General features: G+C 33.1%; 2 protein-coding genes across 2 annotated transcripts; both read left to right on the top strand.

Moving 5' to 3' along the window:
* Positions 1-3,475: 3,475 nt before the first annotated feature.
* Positions 3,476-5,948, top strand: LOC120338519 (uncharacterized). Its single transcript, XM_039406537.2, has 4 exons — positions 3,476-3,584; positions 4,192-4,302; positions 5,438-5,525; positions 5,826-5,948. Exons 1-4 carry the CDS (start codon positions 3,505-3,507, stop codon positions 5,856-5,858), a joined length of 312 nt encoding a protein of 103 aa, XP_039262471.1. The 5' UTR covers positions 3,476-3,504; the 3' UTR covers positions 5,859-5,948.
* A 4,149-nt stretch (positions 5,949-10,097) lies between these two features.
* Positions 10,098-16,281, top strand: LOC120338072 (uncharacterized). The gene is made up of 4 exons (XM_039406004.2): positions 10,098-10,879; positions 14,962-15,075; positions 15,690-15,780; positions 16,069-16,281. Exons 1-4 carry the CDS (start codon positions 10,800-10,802, stop codon positions 16,099-16,101), a joined length of 318 nt encoding a protein of 105 aa, XP_039261938.1. The 5' UTR covers positions 10,098-10,799; the 3' UTR covers positions 16,102-16,281.
* The last annotated feature ends 614 nt before the right edge of the window (positions 16,282-16,895 follow it).

Here is a 16,895-nt window from a genome sequence, read left to right as displayed (position 1 = left end):
CGTTGTATTTGACACAAATATAGGATTGGTAAATAGGCTATTGGCTGGAAACTAATCGAAACAATTCAGTTCGGATTTGCAGAATTCTTCATAAAAGTATTTCCTCGAGTAGTTGTATTTCATCGACGACATGGGGAGTTGGCTATTGTTTTCTACATTTTTGATATTGGCTGAAAACTATTCAAAACAATTCAGTTCGGGTTTGCAGAATTTTTCGAATCGAAATCGCAGTTTCTGTTCTAGGGGATCCCCTAACTTTCGATCGATAAGTCTCCGGTCTCTGACCGAAATTCTCGTTGGAATATTAAAGTTTTGATTATCTATTTACGGCTTCCCTAACCGAGCTTATTTTCAAATCGTACAGTCATGTAAGTTTCAAAATTCGATTTGAGACCGATCAGGACTTTGGAATAGCATATTCAATGTCAGGGTATTGTTTGAAAAACTGGATATCTTTTAAACGTCATCAATGCCCGGTGCACTAAAAATTGAAAAGTATAATCAAACCAAACTCAGAATTGACAGAAATTATTTCCTTATTGATTTTTCGTGACTGTGCCGATTACCCAAAAACTATATTAGAATCTCATAGTAGCACTCTTTATACTTTATATTCATATAAAAACGTACACAAAACAGTACCAAATATGGCTGATAAAAAACGAATATTAGTCCAATGCTTTGTTAAATATTCAATCAAGCACTAACTTATAAAAGCTTTATTCACTTTAAAAAAGGAACAGTTTTTACAAACTATTTATTCTAGGACCACATTTATCTTCCAATATCTTGTCTACAAATATATCTTACTAGTTTACATTCAGTTGAAATGAAAATAAATATTTTTCTCGTGTTGTTTTGTTTCAACAACTTTTCTATTCAAACTGATAGATTTACAAAAATTTTCTTGCTAAAATATAACACAAAAACTAGTTTGTGATCCATCCAAAATATTTCGGTCACCTGTGCCTACACCAACGAAGATTACAGCTAGAATAAATCCAATCGCGATTAAACACCACTGAGCAATATCCTGCAAAATTTGAACACATTGATACGTATATATTTAAACCTGTATTGTATTGTTCAGAAACGCGTTTGCAAAACTGAAAAAACAGGTTTATCTCAGTATACCCGGACAAAATTAGCAAGCAAAATTATCTATCTTTTAAAAAATTAAAATATTTTCAGGAAAATCGAAATCTTTCCAGTTTACATTTTATTGGGCGTTTCATCACTCCACTCAAAACATTACTTCAAACAAGAAACCCCTGATATGAAAGTAGCTGACATTTTGAAGGAGACGTAATTTTTTAGGGTTGAGCCCAAGAGCTTCCATCTGCGACACCATTTGTGATCAATCAATTGTAACATTGTCACATTCAAAAATTCAAGATTGATTACTACTTAGTCGCATGGTGGCAGCAGAGATTTCAAATGTGACCACAGAGAAAAGCAAATATCTGTAATTGTTTGGTTGTGATACAACAGCAACTAAATTCAAGGAACAACTGATTATTTCTTTTTATTTCGAATAAAAAAACAACAGAGTGAAAGTATATGTAAATAGTGATTTAAAATGCTCGGTCATTAACGACATATTAATTTTTATAATCGGTACAGGCGCATATTTATTAAGAAAAATAGTTCTCATCATTTGGCTTATGTTTTCATTGTAAACAACTCTTGGTATTTGAACTAAATAGAATGGAAAAAATGTCATGTCCTTTGTAAAATAAAAAATTCATGAAAATATAAAATTTTAAGTCCAGTCACAATTTAAGAAATTATAGAAATAGTCGAATGTAACTCATTTGGGTATACCATTGATACGTCTGGTTTAATTCCTCAAGGATCAAAGACCACCGTCTCTCTGAAAGCGGCAAATATGGACTCGGTTTTCCGAAACAGGGGCCCCGGTTATCATAAATCGTTCATCCATGATTGATTGACTTATATGAAGACATCTGGAAAGAAGCCAATGAGCGAAAAATGTCCATAGACTACAGCAGGGGTATGCTAAGGACAGAAGGACCAAACATACAACCCAATATATTTAAAGTACAGCAAAGAAAGGCTTTGTATACAACACATGAGATCGATTGACGAGACGTGGCCTATTATCAATAATATGTGTAGTGGCGAGGGAAGAAACGATAAACGCTTGAAGGCATGTCACATTTGTTTACTGCATCAAACAGGACAGGAGTGGTTCTTACGTGCAAATCATTTCAATCTTGAATTTTTTTTTTTTATCACGGATCTTACCTCTGCATGTTGAGAACGCTTAATAGCGGTTTTCTGGCATAAGAAATTGGAAAGCCAAGAATTTGAAACTACAAATTGCAAATATGTAATAATGCGTTACCATAAAGACATGCTTGGACAAAAGGCATCAACGCGCAAACCTGTTTCATTTTTAGCGAATAGTTGTATCAAAAACACCTGTTATGTTTCAGAGATTAATCGAAAAGATGTAGCAATATATACTAGCAAATTCAATTATTCATATATATTTGATAATGTCACATTAGTTTGCAGAAGACTTGTAACCTCAAACAGATTTAGACACTGTTGCGAGGTCATATAACTTTCGCACTGATATACTTGAAACCAGTGATGAGCTGGAAAAATTGTAACAACAGGAACGCACCTAATTCGCAAAAAATGTAATATATTCACAACACGACGCGGACGTTTACAGAACTGCAATGAACTGGGAAGAAATGAAATATGTTTGTGTAAAATTACAAGAGTAGTCATAGCAATTCAATACAAATCTTATTATTTAAAAAGTATAGAATGGATATTCATGTGGTTAAAGGTCGGGGAAACACCTAATACACGTTACTACTGTACTATTATTTGCGTGATGTGACGTAAAAAGACTTAGTTAATATGATGTAACAAAACATAAACAAAACTGAATTTACCAGAGAAACTAGACTTTATGTAGCATAATTTTATTTCAACGAAAAGAACTCAAATGCAGTAAAATGTCCATCAACCGGAACGCCGTTCCGGTGCGCTGCGGCTACAGCTCACCACTGCTTGAGACTCAACAGTGTCAGACACAGTAAACTAAGCTATTTTACTATAACTAAGTTAAAATCCCTGTTTTACCGCAATCATGTAAAACTATGAATCTTGTTGATACCTGGTAAGGAAACCATACAAAAATATAGTACAAAATTGAATTTCAATTGCTAATTAAACATTGTTCCGATCGATCAAGAACTTCCACTACGTTATGGAATATAGAATTGATAATATTTTCATATTGACGACACAATTTAGTTTTGCTGTATATATTGTAATAGGCCTCAAAACTTTCAAGCGACTGACTACCCAATCCTGATTGCCCAAACTTTAAATTTATAAATTAGACGTCCGCTTTCTCTTTATCAAAACATGATGAAGATAATATTGTAGTATTTTTCTAAAGAAGTTGACAATCTTTAGAAGTAAACACGTGAAATTTATTACAGATACAAAACGAATACAATGGTTCGTCTTTTTGTGACTTTACTCATTTTAGGGTTTGCTAGCTTGGTGTACTGTCAATTGTGCAAATGTCGGCCGACGTAAGTATTTTTTTAGCTTTTACATCATTTACGCTTTCCTCATGCTTTGCATTCAATCTGGTAAAGCTGATAGACCGGGCTAACATTTGCTGCCGATACATTATATTGACACGTGATTGAGTATTTCAAATGAAAATGGTGGTTTTGAACATGTAAATTAGCGCCAAACACGTACAAATAAAGTAAGCATAAATAATGTTACAATGGTAAATTATATAAGGGTCTTAGGAAGCATTCATTTTTGGAGTAACATGTGAGAAGACATCAATTTTGTTTTATCATTGATTATTCGGTCACATATAAATACAAAAAATGGATAGACCGCACATTTATCTTGGTATATTCTAATCTATACAATGCTTTTGGGCAACTATCGTATTAAAAATTTCAAATAATTGCTGAAATAATATGCGAAAATTGCAATCAAAAATTGTTTGTATTGTGTAATATATTTACTGTACAAAAATATTCTTGGGTTTCTAGTTGTTAATTTAGTTCAATTTAGAAAAATATATTTTTCATCCATATCATCATTAATTTTCACCGCATAATTCTACAAATAGTAAAATATCTCGAATTTTCACAATCCTAATTTTTTTTTTTTCAGTTTTCGGAACTTTCAGTGTGAATCGCAGAAAGAATGCAAACGGTCTCTTTGTTTTGTGAATAAAAACGATCCGGAAGGGAATGAAATAAGCTTACCAGCTACTTGTTGTCTGTGAGTATAATTATGCGAGGTTTATGCAAAGTTCTAATTCTTGCAATTTTCATGAAGAAATTGTCATTTCCGTGCGGAATGCGAGTAAAAACTATTTTTGTTAAAGCTCTTCAACGTACTTGAGTGAAGGATTAATTAATTGAGGTATTTTGAATACTATTGGGATGAAATAAACCTATAGATCGTTTCATTTAAAAATAGTTATCTATATGTCAATCAATTTCAAATACTTAGTTCTTAGGGATGGCTCAATTTATAGATTCTCAAAGAGCTTCATACGGAGCCGCAGGGATTCGTGAGAGAAACCTATGGCTCCGCGAGCAATTCGTGTACTTATTAAATTACTGACTTGGCTAATTTTGAATCTGTTCAAAGATGAAATAACTGCATTAATAAAATTTGACAACGGAAGCGTCGAAATGTGGCAACACGTTATTAATTCAAATATGACATTATCTGTAAGTTCCAATAGATAACGCTATGTTTCAATTTTCGCCTCGTTTCCACATTTCTACACTACTTTCTATGTTTGTCAAGTGACAAATGTCCAGAGTTAGTATAATTTATTTGCGAAATTTAGATTTATTTCTAGCTTTATTCAACCCTATATTAGAAAATGTTCAGTAGTTAATAAATAAACTAGCAATGCTGAATTTTAGTAACGTTTTTAGCTGGAAGCATCTTGCAACTGATCGATCATCAATCACAAATCATAGTCAGTGTATTCGGTCTGTTTCTGTTGGAATGGTCGAATAATCTGTTGTATTTCCAGTAACGATTTTAATTTTGTAGATGGTCAGCCTAGGTATATATATATAAGAAGCGTGATTACTTGTATTTCGAGGGTGAAAATGTCATTGTTTTTTTAGCCCTTACGGTGGATAAATGGCTAAATATCGTAAAGATAACATATGTTTACTTATTGTGGGGCTCCGCAAATAATAGCCACCCTTTTCACGGGCTCCATAACACTGAAATTTCGAGAACTCCTGCACTAGAACGTTATTATCTTTTTTTACATTTTTAAATGAATTTTATTAAAAAAAAAGTAAATTGAGAATGTGCTGAAAACGAAACATTTTAGTTGTTGGCACATTATTCTGCGACAAATTTTCATATTTTTTTTATTTTTAAGTCCCAATTCAGAACCTGAGAGTTGTGGAGAATTCTGCAAATGCATGGATAGAATCGTGTATCAAGAATACGAGGGCAATTACTATGAAGTAAATGTCAACTTATTTTTATCGTTATTTTTGTCTACCATCGCACTAATAACACTTATGTATATTTGATTGAATTTGTTCAACTTTCGCCTAATTTCACTGGAAATATTATTACTTTAGTAATATCCATATAGCTTCTTTAACGTTTTTGTAAATTCTCTGTAATTGAAAAGTATATACAATGAAATAAGGGTAAGAGCTCATAGATAATAAAAATTTAAATACAAAATGATAATAGATTAATACATAATAAATTATGTATATATATATATATCATTATTTACATTATCGTTTTTACAGGTGCCACAATGTACGTGTTTGGAAGTATATTGATCCAAGGACATTTAAACGGGCATCTGTATTCTATTGAATTGAAAGTTAATGAATACAATTAAAATATAAAAGTGTCTTTGATATACTTCCCGCGTTGGAGTGAAGTTGGGGTTAGTTTTAGAAGAATTGAAAAGCTTTGCATAATGGACGCGGTTGCACATCACAAACAATGGTAAGAAGGATCGGACATTTTAGGACCGAACATAGACGCTGCATATTCGAATAGAAATATTTATTCAGGTTTAAAGCTGTAAATTTTCCTTTACAAAATAAAAAAATAGGGAATTGAATAGTAATTATGATTGAAAGGAAAGGTAAATATGGGTTTGTCAATTTTGTTAACGAAAGTAGCTATAACAACAAAATAATTAGTCACCAACGTGGAAAAAACAAAAATCAGATTGCGAAGTTGGTGACTTAGAACGGGTTGTAATTGGTAGGTCAAACAAAAAAAATGAATGAGATGCGCGTCTGATTTCTTTTTACTGGTTAGTATTGGGTTTGCTTTGCACAAACAAACTATTATGGATAATATTCGAAATGTATTTTTTTGCAAGAAAGAAAAAAAGAAAACTGTTCCATGGCGTAGGTGAGTCGCTATCAGCCAGTAGCGTAGGGTGAAATTCATTCGCATCATGCAAACTATATATGCCGGATCGTGGAACTATATTTCAAATAAAAATGGCGCCATAAAATGAATGAAATTTATAAAAATAAAAGTTGACCTATAAAATATTGTGTCAAGGTTCATGGATAAGCGTGATAAATGAAATGAAGAGAAAATAATGTTGGAATTTGATATCCACTTAATACAAAAAAACATGTGATCGTTGTGGAGTTACTGATGTCACTTGGTTGAATTGCTTCAAAAACTAATAGTTGCAGCCTGGCAGATAAAATGCTGAAGGCATATTCAATGTCAGGGTATTGTCTAAAAAAATGGATATCTTTTAAACGTCATCAATGCCCGGTGCACTAAAAATTGAAAAGTATAATCAAACCAAACTCAGAATTGACAGAAATCATTTCCTTATTGATTTTTCGTGACTGTGCCGATTACCCAGAAACTATATTAGAATCTCATAGTAGTCTTTGTACTTTATATTCATATAAAAACGTACACAAAACAGTACCAAATATGGCTGATAAAAAACGAATATTAGTCCAATGCTTTGTTAAATATTCAATCATGCACTAACTTATAAAAGCTTTATTCACTTTATAAAAGGAACAGGTTTTACAAACTATTTATTCTAGGACCAAATTTACCTTCCAATATCTTGTCTACAAATATATCTTACTAGTTTACATTCAGTTGAAATGAAATGAAAAATATTGTTCTCGTGTTGTTTTGTTTCAACAGCTTTTCTATTCAAACTGATAAATTTACAAAAATTTTCTTGCTAAAATATAACACAAAAACTAGTTTGTGATCCATCCAAAATATTTCGGTCACCTGTGTCTACACCAACGAAGATTACAGCTAGAATGAATCCAATCGCGATTAAACACCACTGAGCAATATCCTGCAAAATTTGAACACATTGATACGTATATATTTAAACCTGTATTGCATTGTTCAGAAACGCGTTTGCAAAACATGTTTATCTCAGTATGCCCGGACAAAATTACCAAGCAAAATTGTATCTTTTACCGCATCTGCGAAATGTATTGATCGTAAATAGTGATTCCTGTATACGCACGATATGCTTATGATTTAGTCATATTTTTCTCAAATGAGATATTGTATTATCGCGTTGATTTGCGTCATGGTGGTCATTATTTAAGATGTTCCGATTGTTTCTACGTCAAGAATATTTTTCAGATACATCAGTTTTCCATGAAACAATATTAAACATTGCTTTAGGTATTTTTCCAAATCTGACAATCGAAAAAAAATACCTCATGAATCAGAGTTTTGAGTTCGATTTTCCAATACGTTCAACACGAATGGCATGACCTGGCGTTGAAGAAACCAATCGACCTATCGATACGATGTACGAGTTCATACCAAGTTTCTGAATTCATTCATATGCTTCTGAATTTAATTATTCATGATCATGTCAATATTTTTGGTCCTCCGTAATAGTTTATTTAATATATATGATTAGATCTCAGAGAAAGAATTTTTTGTGAGCTCGCTGGTTCTGGCAAAATTTTTAAACACTTCTTTTTATCTTTTTATAAAAAAAAGCTTTGCTTGTAATTACTTAGTTTATGGTAACTTAGAATATATGATCATTGTTGAGGTAAAGTACTTTCTCACTTAACGCTTCTAATAATTTTCCAACAAGAAACATTTGTCCTGTAAAAAGATTCAAATGTTGGGCACAAGACCTGCTAATAAGATAGATTTATGATCGTGACGAAAATGTATAATCTTCGATTTTTAATTCCATTCTGAAGTGTAAAACTACGATTGTGTAATTTTGAAAAATTGTAAAATACTCCAACATATCAATTATTTTTTTTTACGTAACTTATGTCTACGTCGTAACAAAAACTGGATATGGATTTGTATAGGTCGCCATGTTAAATATGCCATTTGTGTTATAAGTATAGGAAAATCGAACTCAAAATACTGATTCATGAGATTGCGTTTAAACTAACGAGTCGTCGGCTAAGATATACCCATGTATTATATCTGCACCTGTAAATAATGTGGAAAACCAGCCACATATACCTAAAACTCATCCAAGATGACCTGATTGCTACATTATGCTGTTTATTATATAAACCTCAGTCTAGGTTTGTACTTATTTTTCTACCAACATTCTCTCTGCAGCTGCCGTAATTTGCCAGCCGCTCTAACAAATCCATCAGTATGAGTGGGAAACGCAATGTGGATTCCGAATGACGTTTTTAATAAGAAATGGAGAGACGTATTTTTTAAAGACAATATTCAACAGCCTGCTTAATTTGTAATGAAGGGTTCCTGGTATTAGGAGAATATAACATTACGAGACCTTTTTTTTTTGAACAAAACATATATATATAAGATTTTCGTCAACAATTTTCGACACAGGAGCTTAAAATCAGCAGATACGGTTATAAAGCTCACTTCACTTCATAGCCCCCTAACTAAGTCTATTATCTGTAACTGGACCCCCTCAGGAAAGTGATTTCCCACACCTGCTGGGGTAAGATAAACTACGCCGAGTAGAAAACATTTCCCTTCTCTTATTTCGGTCCACCAACCTGTCAAGATATAAGCCATAAAATTGATTCTCATAATCTAATCTCAATCCTTGTACACATAATATTATTCCATACATATTACGGTCTTAAACCGCTATTTATTATATCGATCCGCCGAATTTATTACCGTTAAATAACAATGTCGAAAACACATTTCCTGAGCACCGCGATCACAATCATTGTGACAGATATAGAACAGTATGTTGCCTGGTATTCAATAGAATTGCAGTCTTATAAAATGTAGTGAATATATTAAGGTTTGTTTGAGCTTAGTGCACACGATTTTCGAGAGGAAAGTAGTATTAATGTTTATTGTTAATTGAATTCTGATTATTAGAAGGGCAATATAGATATTTACTATTTTCACACGACACAGATAGCCAACGGCAATATATGGAAGAGTAGAATGTACCTAAAAGTTTGTTTCATATATATTTTATATTTTCACCAGCTGTATGTGGCTATGAGTTTAAAAAAATATACCATTGACAATGGCAGTTGATTGAGCACAAAAGGAATTACATTTTGAAAGTGAATGTAGCTTAATTTGTGGTTCATGACAATAACAGGAATACTTCCCGCTCGTGTCGAACACAATAGGAATTGCTCCAAAACAAAGCCAAGTTTGTAACAAGCGAGGTGAAATCAGTACCAATCTGTTTATTCAATAAACAAAGAATTTACAATTGATTATGAAAATTTATTGCTAATTCGGTGCAGTCGATGCGTGAAAACACGGTAATTTTTCCAAGCGTAGTTTGGCTGGGGTATCATATTGATCAACTATAATATGGTAGGGATGATGGAGCTCAAGAAGTATGTGCACCAAGTTGGCGCACAACATGAACGTAGTATTTGTGTTCCGGTTAGCGTTCAGGTTTTGCGACTAATAATCGTGTTTGGCCGATAACGATACCTCGTTTCCATGGTAATCAGGTATTCTGTTATCCAGGGCAATTGTCAAAATGCACTTTTTATCATATTCCTCACTTCTTAAATACACATCGGTTTACTTATCTTGGAAATCTTATTTCCTAAAAATGTTTCTTACACTTGGATAGCAATACGGATGATGCCTCGTTTCCATGGCAACGAGATATTTTTATGGATGGCACCATATCCAAAATTAAGCAGAAGATGCTACTGTACATGTGTGCCAAGTTTCATTCTTGCATCCAAAAGTGCACAATTCTATTATATTTGAGGTCTAATCCGCTGGACTAAACTAAATTATAAACACGTCGTGCGTATATGAGAACCACTATTTATGTTTATTACATTTTGCAGATGCGATAAAAGATACAATTTTGTCCGGATATACTAAATAAATGAATGTGCCGAGATAATTCCAATATGAGTTAGAATTCACAATAGTTTGCAGAAGGATTGTAACGTCAAACAGATTTAGATTACAGTGTTGCGAGGTGATATAACTTTCGCACTGATATATACTTGAAACTCAGCAGTGTCAGACACAGTAAACTAAGCAATTTTTAATTACTAAGTTTAAAATCCCTGTTTTATCTAAATCACGTAAAACTAGGAATCTTATTGATATCTGATATAGAAAACATACAGAAATATAATACAAGATTAAAGTACTATTGCAAATTAACATTGCTCCGATTAGTTCAGAACTTCGACTCCGTTATAAAATAGAATTCATAATATTTTTAGATTGAAACCACAATTTATTCTTTCAAGTATATACGTGAAATTTATTCCAGATACAAAACGAATACAATGATTCGCCATTTCGTGGCTTTACTCATTTTAGGGTTTGCTAGCATGGTGTATTGTAATTTGTGTCAATGTCAGCCGAGGTAAGTATATTTCAGCTTTTGCATCATTTACTCTTTCCTCATGTTTTGCATATTTGTTTTTCCGTGACTATGTCTTTATTGAATCATTTTCCTATATTGTAAATTTCTTTGTACATTAGGAAAATTGAGAAATATAAAATAACAAATTCATTATTGATCTATGTAGCAGAAATACCCGTGGCATTTCAGGATGGATACTGTTCACCATTTTCTATATAATGTTTGTATTTTGCTCTTTTGCGCATTAAACAAATACGGTGTATTGTTCAAGAACTGTTTTTCATTGATTTTCCCGTTCCCTGATTATCGGACTCATTTTTATTTATATAACTATTGCTAATCATCTATTCGATTAAACAGATTAGGATTCGTCGTGCATTCTACAATATGTCATAATGACACGATCGCCTCAATCCACTTTACAATGGAATCATCCAGTATTACGGCTGTTGTAATCGTAACGAAAACATAGCACTGTAAACCATTTTAGAGCAGTAATTGAAGTGCATACGGATAATGATGGTTTTAAACATGCAAATTAGTTTGTAAGCGCCAACTCGCAAAAAAACTGAATATTCGGTCGCATATAAATATATATAATGGAGAGACGGAACATCTTTGTATATTCTATATTAGTCCAGCAGAATCGGGCCCTAATAACCACCGGTGTTCCTGGGTCATTTTGACACCCCTCTATAATTTTTTTAATATTTCACCAACCAAAATGCCAAAAACATCATTAATGTGTCCTTAAAAAGCTTATTTTCTTCGCTTTCCACTAAAATGCGCCCAAATTACGTAGCGCAAATGTGTACGGCCGTACGCCGGTAAGAAGAGAGAAATTTCAAAAAATTTCGAGAAAAAGTTTCTCACTTTTAACGCTGTGGTCGACACGTGATTGATATGCAAGAGAAAGAGTTCTCTTTTAGAAGAGCTTCACGTCACCTTTAAAATAAAACAAGAGTGGGATTTGTAAGTGAAGTGATATTCGTTTTATCCAAGAGCATTTGATCGCGTGCTGTCTGGTATCTTTGTTTGTTTATTATGAGTCGGAGAACGTTGCTCGCGCGTTCAAAATACTTCGTTTTCAACTAACAACAGATTCTTTGTTTATTTTTAAGCTTTGAAATACTCATACAAATAAAATTGACCTTGTTACAAAATAAAAATTATACATAAAAAAATATGATGACGTCACCGTAATTAAGAACACTCGGATCAAGCATGGATAATTTAAACTCAAACCTTTTGAGTTTTGAAATTGGTTTTGTTCACATGCAGACCACTATGAAATACTATTGACCCCCCAAAATACATTTAATTTAGCCATAATCCCAAATTATGACACAGGGTACCCCTTTATGACCAGGCCGATCCCATTGGGTTTTAACATTGTTTTGAGACATAAAGTTTTTTTTATTGTTTAGATATAATGTCGATGACATAAATATTGATACCCAGGTGGGTGTGGAGTATATGATGTTGAGCAATTTTTTTAAGTGGATTTCAAGTATTAGTACCAAAATGACGCAAATCCTGGACCCTAGCCTCGTACACATACAATGTTCAGGTTGTGAATAAATTGTAGTTTATTTCACTAATATGGGCCAAGATTCATCGACAGCATCTAGCCACTTTTTTGCGTTCTTCAAACTACATTTGTGTTGCCGCGGGCATTTCGTTTTCCTGCTTAAAGCTTAGGGACTTGGGAAATATTTTATTAGTTGAAATGAATTGGAATATCCGACCTCGTCTTTCACTCCAAACAAGGTAAAACCATCCACTGATATCTAAGGATGTGTAACGTGTTTTCTTTTGGAAGAACCGGAACCTTTCAGGTGCAGTATTGACTTTGTCCAAATTAATATATTCTTGTGAAGATAGAAGGTATGCGTATGCGAAACCGAGATGTGCACCTGTTATACCCACATAGTTGAGTCAAACATTTAGATCACTAGTACATCACACACATTTCCCTGCGTGCTTCGATTGTACGTTGTAATGCGCACATGCATCAAATTCCATTTGTTTATTGAGCTATGGGTTTTTGACGAGATTTTGTGTATGATTTCATTCCATAGAATTTGTATGCTGTTCTAAAGAATACTAGTTTCAGCTTTTTCGTACATTCAAACCGCATGTTGGAAGTAAGCTTTGTAAATATTGCGTGTTGGTTTTCAACTGGTTCCTTTATATCCATCACTTGACATCCTCAAATCGGTGATGCCAGTAAACCTTTAATACAAAAAGATCAGTATCATCTTTAATAAAAACAGCAGTACCCACTCAAATGACAGCTGGGGGGTGAATACTCATATTATCTGCTCCATCGCGTGCCTCTTACCAGTTTACATGAGTGCCAATTGGTATCTAAGCTCAGCCAGAGACAAAAGGTTTCGGACTGCGGTTGGCGTGACGAAATGTTTTTTTTAAATATATATTCTATACAGTAAGATTATTTGATTGCATATTACTGAAAGTTACGCCATATATGTCTTTTCCCATTGCACTATTCCTTTACTGATATTCGATAATATGACGCTCATCTGACATAGTTTTTCAAGTGCATAGATAGGTATAAACTTTTCCACGCTGTTCAGATGCGATAGCGCGAATATATCTAGGAATCGCTAAAACACATAAAAACATTAACAGATGCACATCACTAAGTTCTAAGTAGATATTGGTGAATTGATCTTTATTTTACCATTCTTCATGTAATGCTTTTTAACCTCACATTTTTGATATTTGTAGTTAGACCTCTTGAGGCTCTGTCAAACAAAGTTACATACAAAATATTGGTTGTAAGTTGCAAAACATGATCATGTTGTTGGAGTACCTTGGCATTTTACCACCCTTATATCATTCATTGTTGAGAATATTAATGAAATCATAAAATCTAAAACCCGTTTTCGTGAATTTTTTGTTGGAATTGAACTCGAGGGACAGCATGACAACAGGCAAGAGAAGCACGGTCGCCTTTTTTAGTTTATGATAGGCCACTGATCGGTTATCTGGGAGCACGAACAAATAGATGGAAATGCGAATATATAATAACAATGTATTTTTATAGAAGAGAAGCTAAAGTGTTGAGAGTCTTTGGCAGTTTGAAAAGCATGGAACATAAGAATGAACTACATTCTTTCCCAGGGAAATATATATACTATGAAATGTAGCAATTTTCTCATTCTTGTTTTCGTGATAGCATTATCTTTCACTGCATCGTCGTAATCTTCCCGATACATAACAATCCTTGCTAACAAATAATTGACTGTTCTACACCGGGTGTATATCAACTTGAACCACTGCCGACTTCATTAGCAGTCTTGTATTGTTAATTGCAACTAAAGCGGGTATTTTGAAGTAGTACTCTTTATTTTACCCGTATGTTTCAACAGTATTTGAATATATATGGGTCGCGACCCAAAGCTGGGTTCAAAAAGTACCTAAAAGTTATTGACTTTATTCCCTAGTAAATTTTAGTGCTTCCATAGTTTGTGCACCAAGATGGCGCACAACCTGAACACAGTAGTGTTAACAGGTTAGGGTTCAGGTTGTGCGCCATGAGGGTGCACAGATTTGACGAAAAACACTAACTAATACAAATATCAAGCCGTAGAAATAATTGTTCAAAGCTGCAAACTCCACACCCATGTAGAAATGATGGGCAATGACCCCAAGATGAATACTCATAAATAAAAAAAACTTTATGTCTGAAACCAAGGTTGGGCCCAAAAAGGCCCCTTATCTGCCGGACTATATATACATAAAATGATTTTAGAAAATTATTTTATTAAAAATTTCAGTTAATTGCTAGAGAAGCAATTACAAATATGCACAAGTTGTAATCGCAAATTGTTTGTGTATTCTCATATATTTGCTGTCAAAACTATTTTTGGGTTTTGTTTGTTGATTTATTTCATTTTAGTGAAGAAACTAATTAATAAACTGTTGTAATCGTAACGAAAACGTAGTTCGCGCTTTATACCATTTGAGAGAAGTAAAAAAATTAAAAAATTAATTCATAAAAATTGGTGAAATATTTCGAATTTTTACAATCATAGTGTCAAAATTTTTTTCAGGTGGTCTTACTCTCCGTGTAAAGAGAGTAGAGTAATATGCAGACAGCAGACTTGTCACGTGATTAGGAGGGATCCGAATGGGAATGAAATAGGTTTACAAGCTTCTTGTTGCTAGTAAGCATAATTATGCGAAGTTTACATCTCGTAATTTCCATGAAAAAATTGTCAATTTTATGTGGAATGCGAGTAAAAAGTATTTTTCAATACTCGCACTTCAACAACGGATTAATTCATTGAGTTATTTCAATGATTATGGGGAAGAAATACTCCGCTAGATCATTTTGTTAAATTCATGTTTTTCTCGGCTTTGAAAAACATAATTAGCTATAAACTATTCGAATTCAAATAATTGGTACCTAAAGATGGTTGAATCAATTGGACTTGAACGTAGAAAAAGGCTATGCTGAAAACGAAACGTCTCAGTTCTGGGGACATTTGATTTGAGTAGATGGTGCCATGATCCTAGAATATTTCGATTATTTCTAGGAAAAATATATAGGTATTTGAAGTTCCTCGAATGAGGAGTATATTAATTTGATTTGATATGAGGAGTTGATTAATTCAAATCAAAATTTTATTCGCGACAATTCCATAGGTATCAATTATCTCCAGAGATTGGACTTGTAGTCTCAGATAAAGTAGTTTTAAAAATTGAGTGTGTTCAATAATCGCAAAATGAACCTTACTGATGTATTTACATAAATTTTCACCTTTGTTTTATTTTTAAGTATCACAGCATCCAGTCCTCAGATATGTGAAGATAAATGCAAATGCATAGATAGCATTGTGGTTCAAGTATACCAGGGGTATCCATATAATGTAAATGTCAACTTTTTTGTGTCCTTATTTTTGTTTATCTTCCCACTAATAACATGTACATTTAATTGAATTTGTTCAACTTCTGTTCATTTTCACTGGGGAAAATGAATACTAATAATATAACTGTATCTTTTTAACTTGTAAGTAACTTCTCTATATGATTAAAAAGTATGCACAATGAAATAGGGGGCAATAGATTGTAGATAATAAAAAAAATTGAATGCAAAATGATAATAAATGTTAGATTAATACATCATAAAATATGTATATATATCATACATTTTTCAGGTGCCACAATGTGTGTGTGCTAAAGATTACTGATCCAGATACATTCGAATGTGCATCTCCATTCGTTTGATATGAAAGTCGTTGAATACAATTAAAGAATAAAAGTGTCTTTGATGTACTTTCTGTGTTAGCATGAAGTTGGGATTAGTTTTAGAAGGCTTGTAAGTTTTGAATGCTAGACGCAGTTGAACATCATTTACAATTGTAGGAAGGATCAGGCATTTTAGGACACGAACAGAGACGACGCATATTCAAATAAAAATATTCAGATTTAAAACTGTGAAATTCAATTTAAAAAATAAACTGGGGCAATAAATAGTGACTGTGGCTACTGTGAAGCTGAGTAAATTTTCCTCCCTCAAAAAATTAAAATTTCCTCAGCGAGGAATTCTTGCCCGATTAAGAAACGTCGGAATTAACCATTTAGCAGGCTGAACGCCAGTATGTGAACCTGCAATGCTTATAGTACCGCGAAATATGAACAACAAGGCGTGGGGCCGTAAAAAATTTTAGATGATCAAAATGCACCCAAGTGTTGATTCTACTGTTAAACAGTGAAAAGAGATTTTGCTTGGAGAAGAGAGGATGTGGTGCCATCTAACCAGTAGAAGTTTTACAAAGAATAAGCTGAAAAGGCAAAATATTTTCTTTTTGACTACATCTTAATTTCCTTGAAAGTGGGTTCAGAAGAATATGAGTTTGTCAAGTTTGTCAACGGAAGTAACTATAAAAACAAAATAAATTGTCACCAATAAGGCTCAAGACAAAAGGCAGACTGCAAAGCCGGTGACTTGAAACGGATTGTAATTGGTAGGTTAATTAAACAA

This window comes from Styela clava, chromosome 10, assembly GCF_964204865.1.
Source record: "Styela clava chromosome 10, kaStyClav1.hap1.2, whole genome shotgun sequence".
In the NCBI taxonomy this organism is placed as follows: Eukaryota; Metazoa; Chordata; class Ascidiacea; order Stolidobranchia; family Styelidae; genus Styela; species Styela clava.
This window is presented reverse-complemented; position numbering and strand designations above follow the sequence as displayed.

Coding starts and splice junctions, on each gene's coding strand:
- LOC120338519 (XM_039406537.2), top strand. CDS start 3,505: ATGGTTCGTCTTTTTGTGACTTTACTCATTTTAGGGTTTGCTAGCTTG. Junction 3,585..4,191: donor TTGTGCAAATGTCGGCCGAC/GTAAGTATTTTT, acceptor TTTTTTTTTCAG/TTTTCGGAACTTTCAGTGTG. Junction 5,526..5,825: donor ACGAGGGCAATTACTATGAA/GTAAATGTCAAC, acceptor TCGTTTTTACAG/GTGCCACAATGTACGTGTTT.
- LOC120338072 (XM_039406004.2), top strand. CDS start 10,800: ATGATTCGCCATTTCGTGGCTTTACTCATTTTAGGGTTTGCTAGCATG. Junction 10,880..14,961: donor TTGTGTCAATGTCAGCCGAG/GTAAGTATATTT, acceptor AATTTTTTTCAG/GTGGTCTTACTCTCCGTGTA. Junction 15,781..16,068: donor ACCAGGGGTATCCATATAAT/GTAAATGTCAAC, acceptor TACATTTTTCAG/GTGCCACAATGTGTGTGTGC.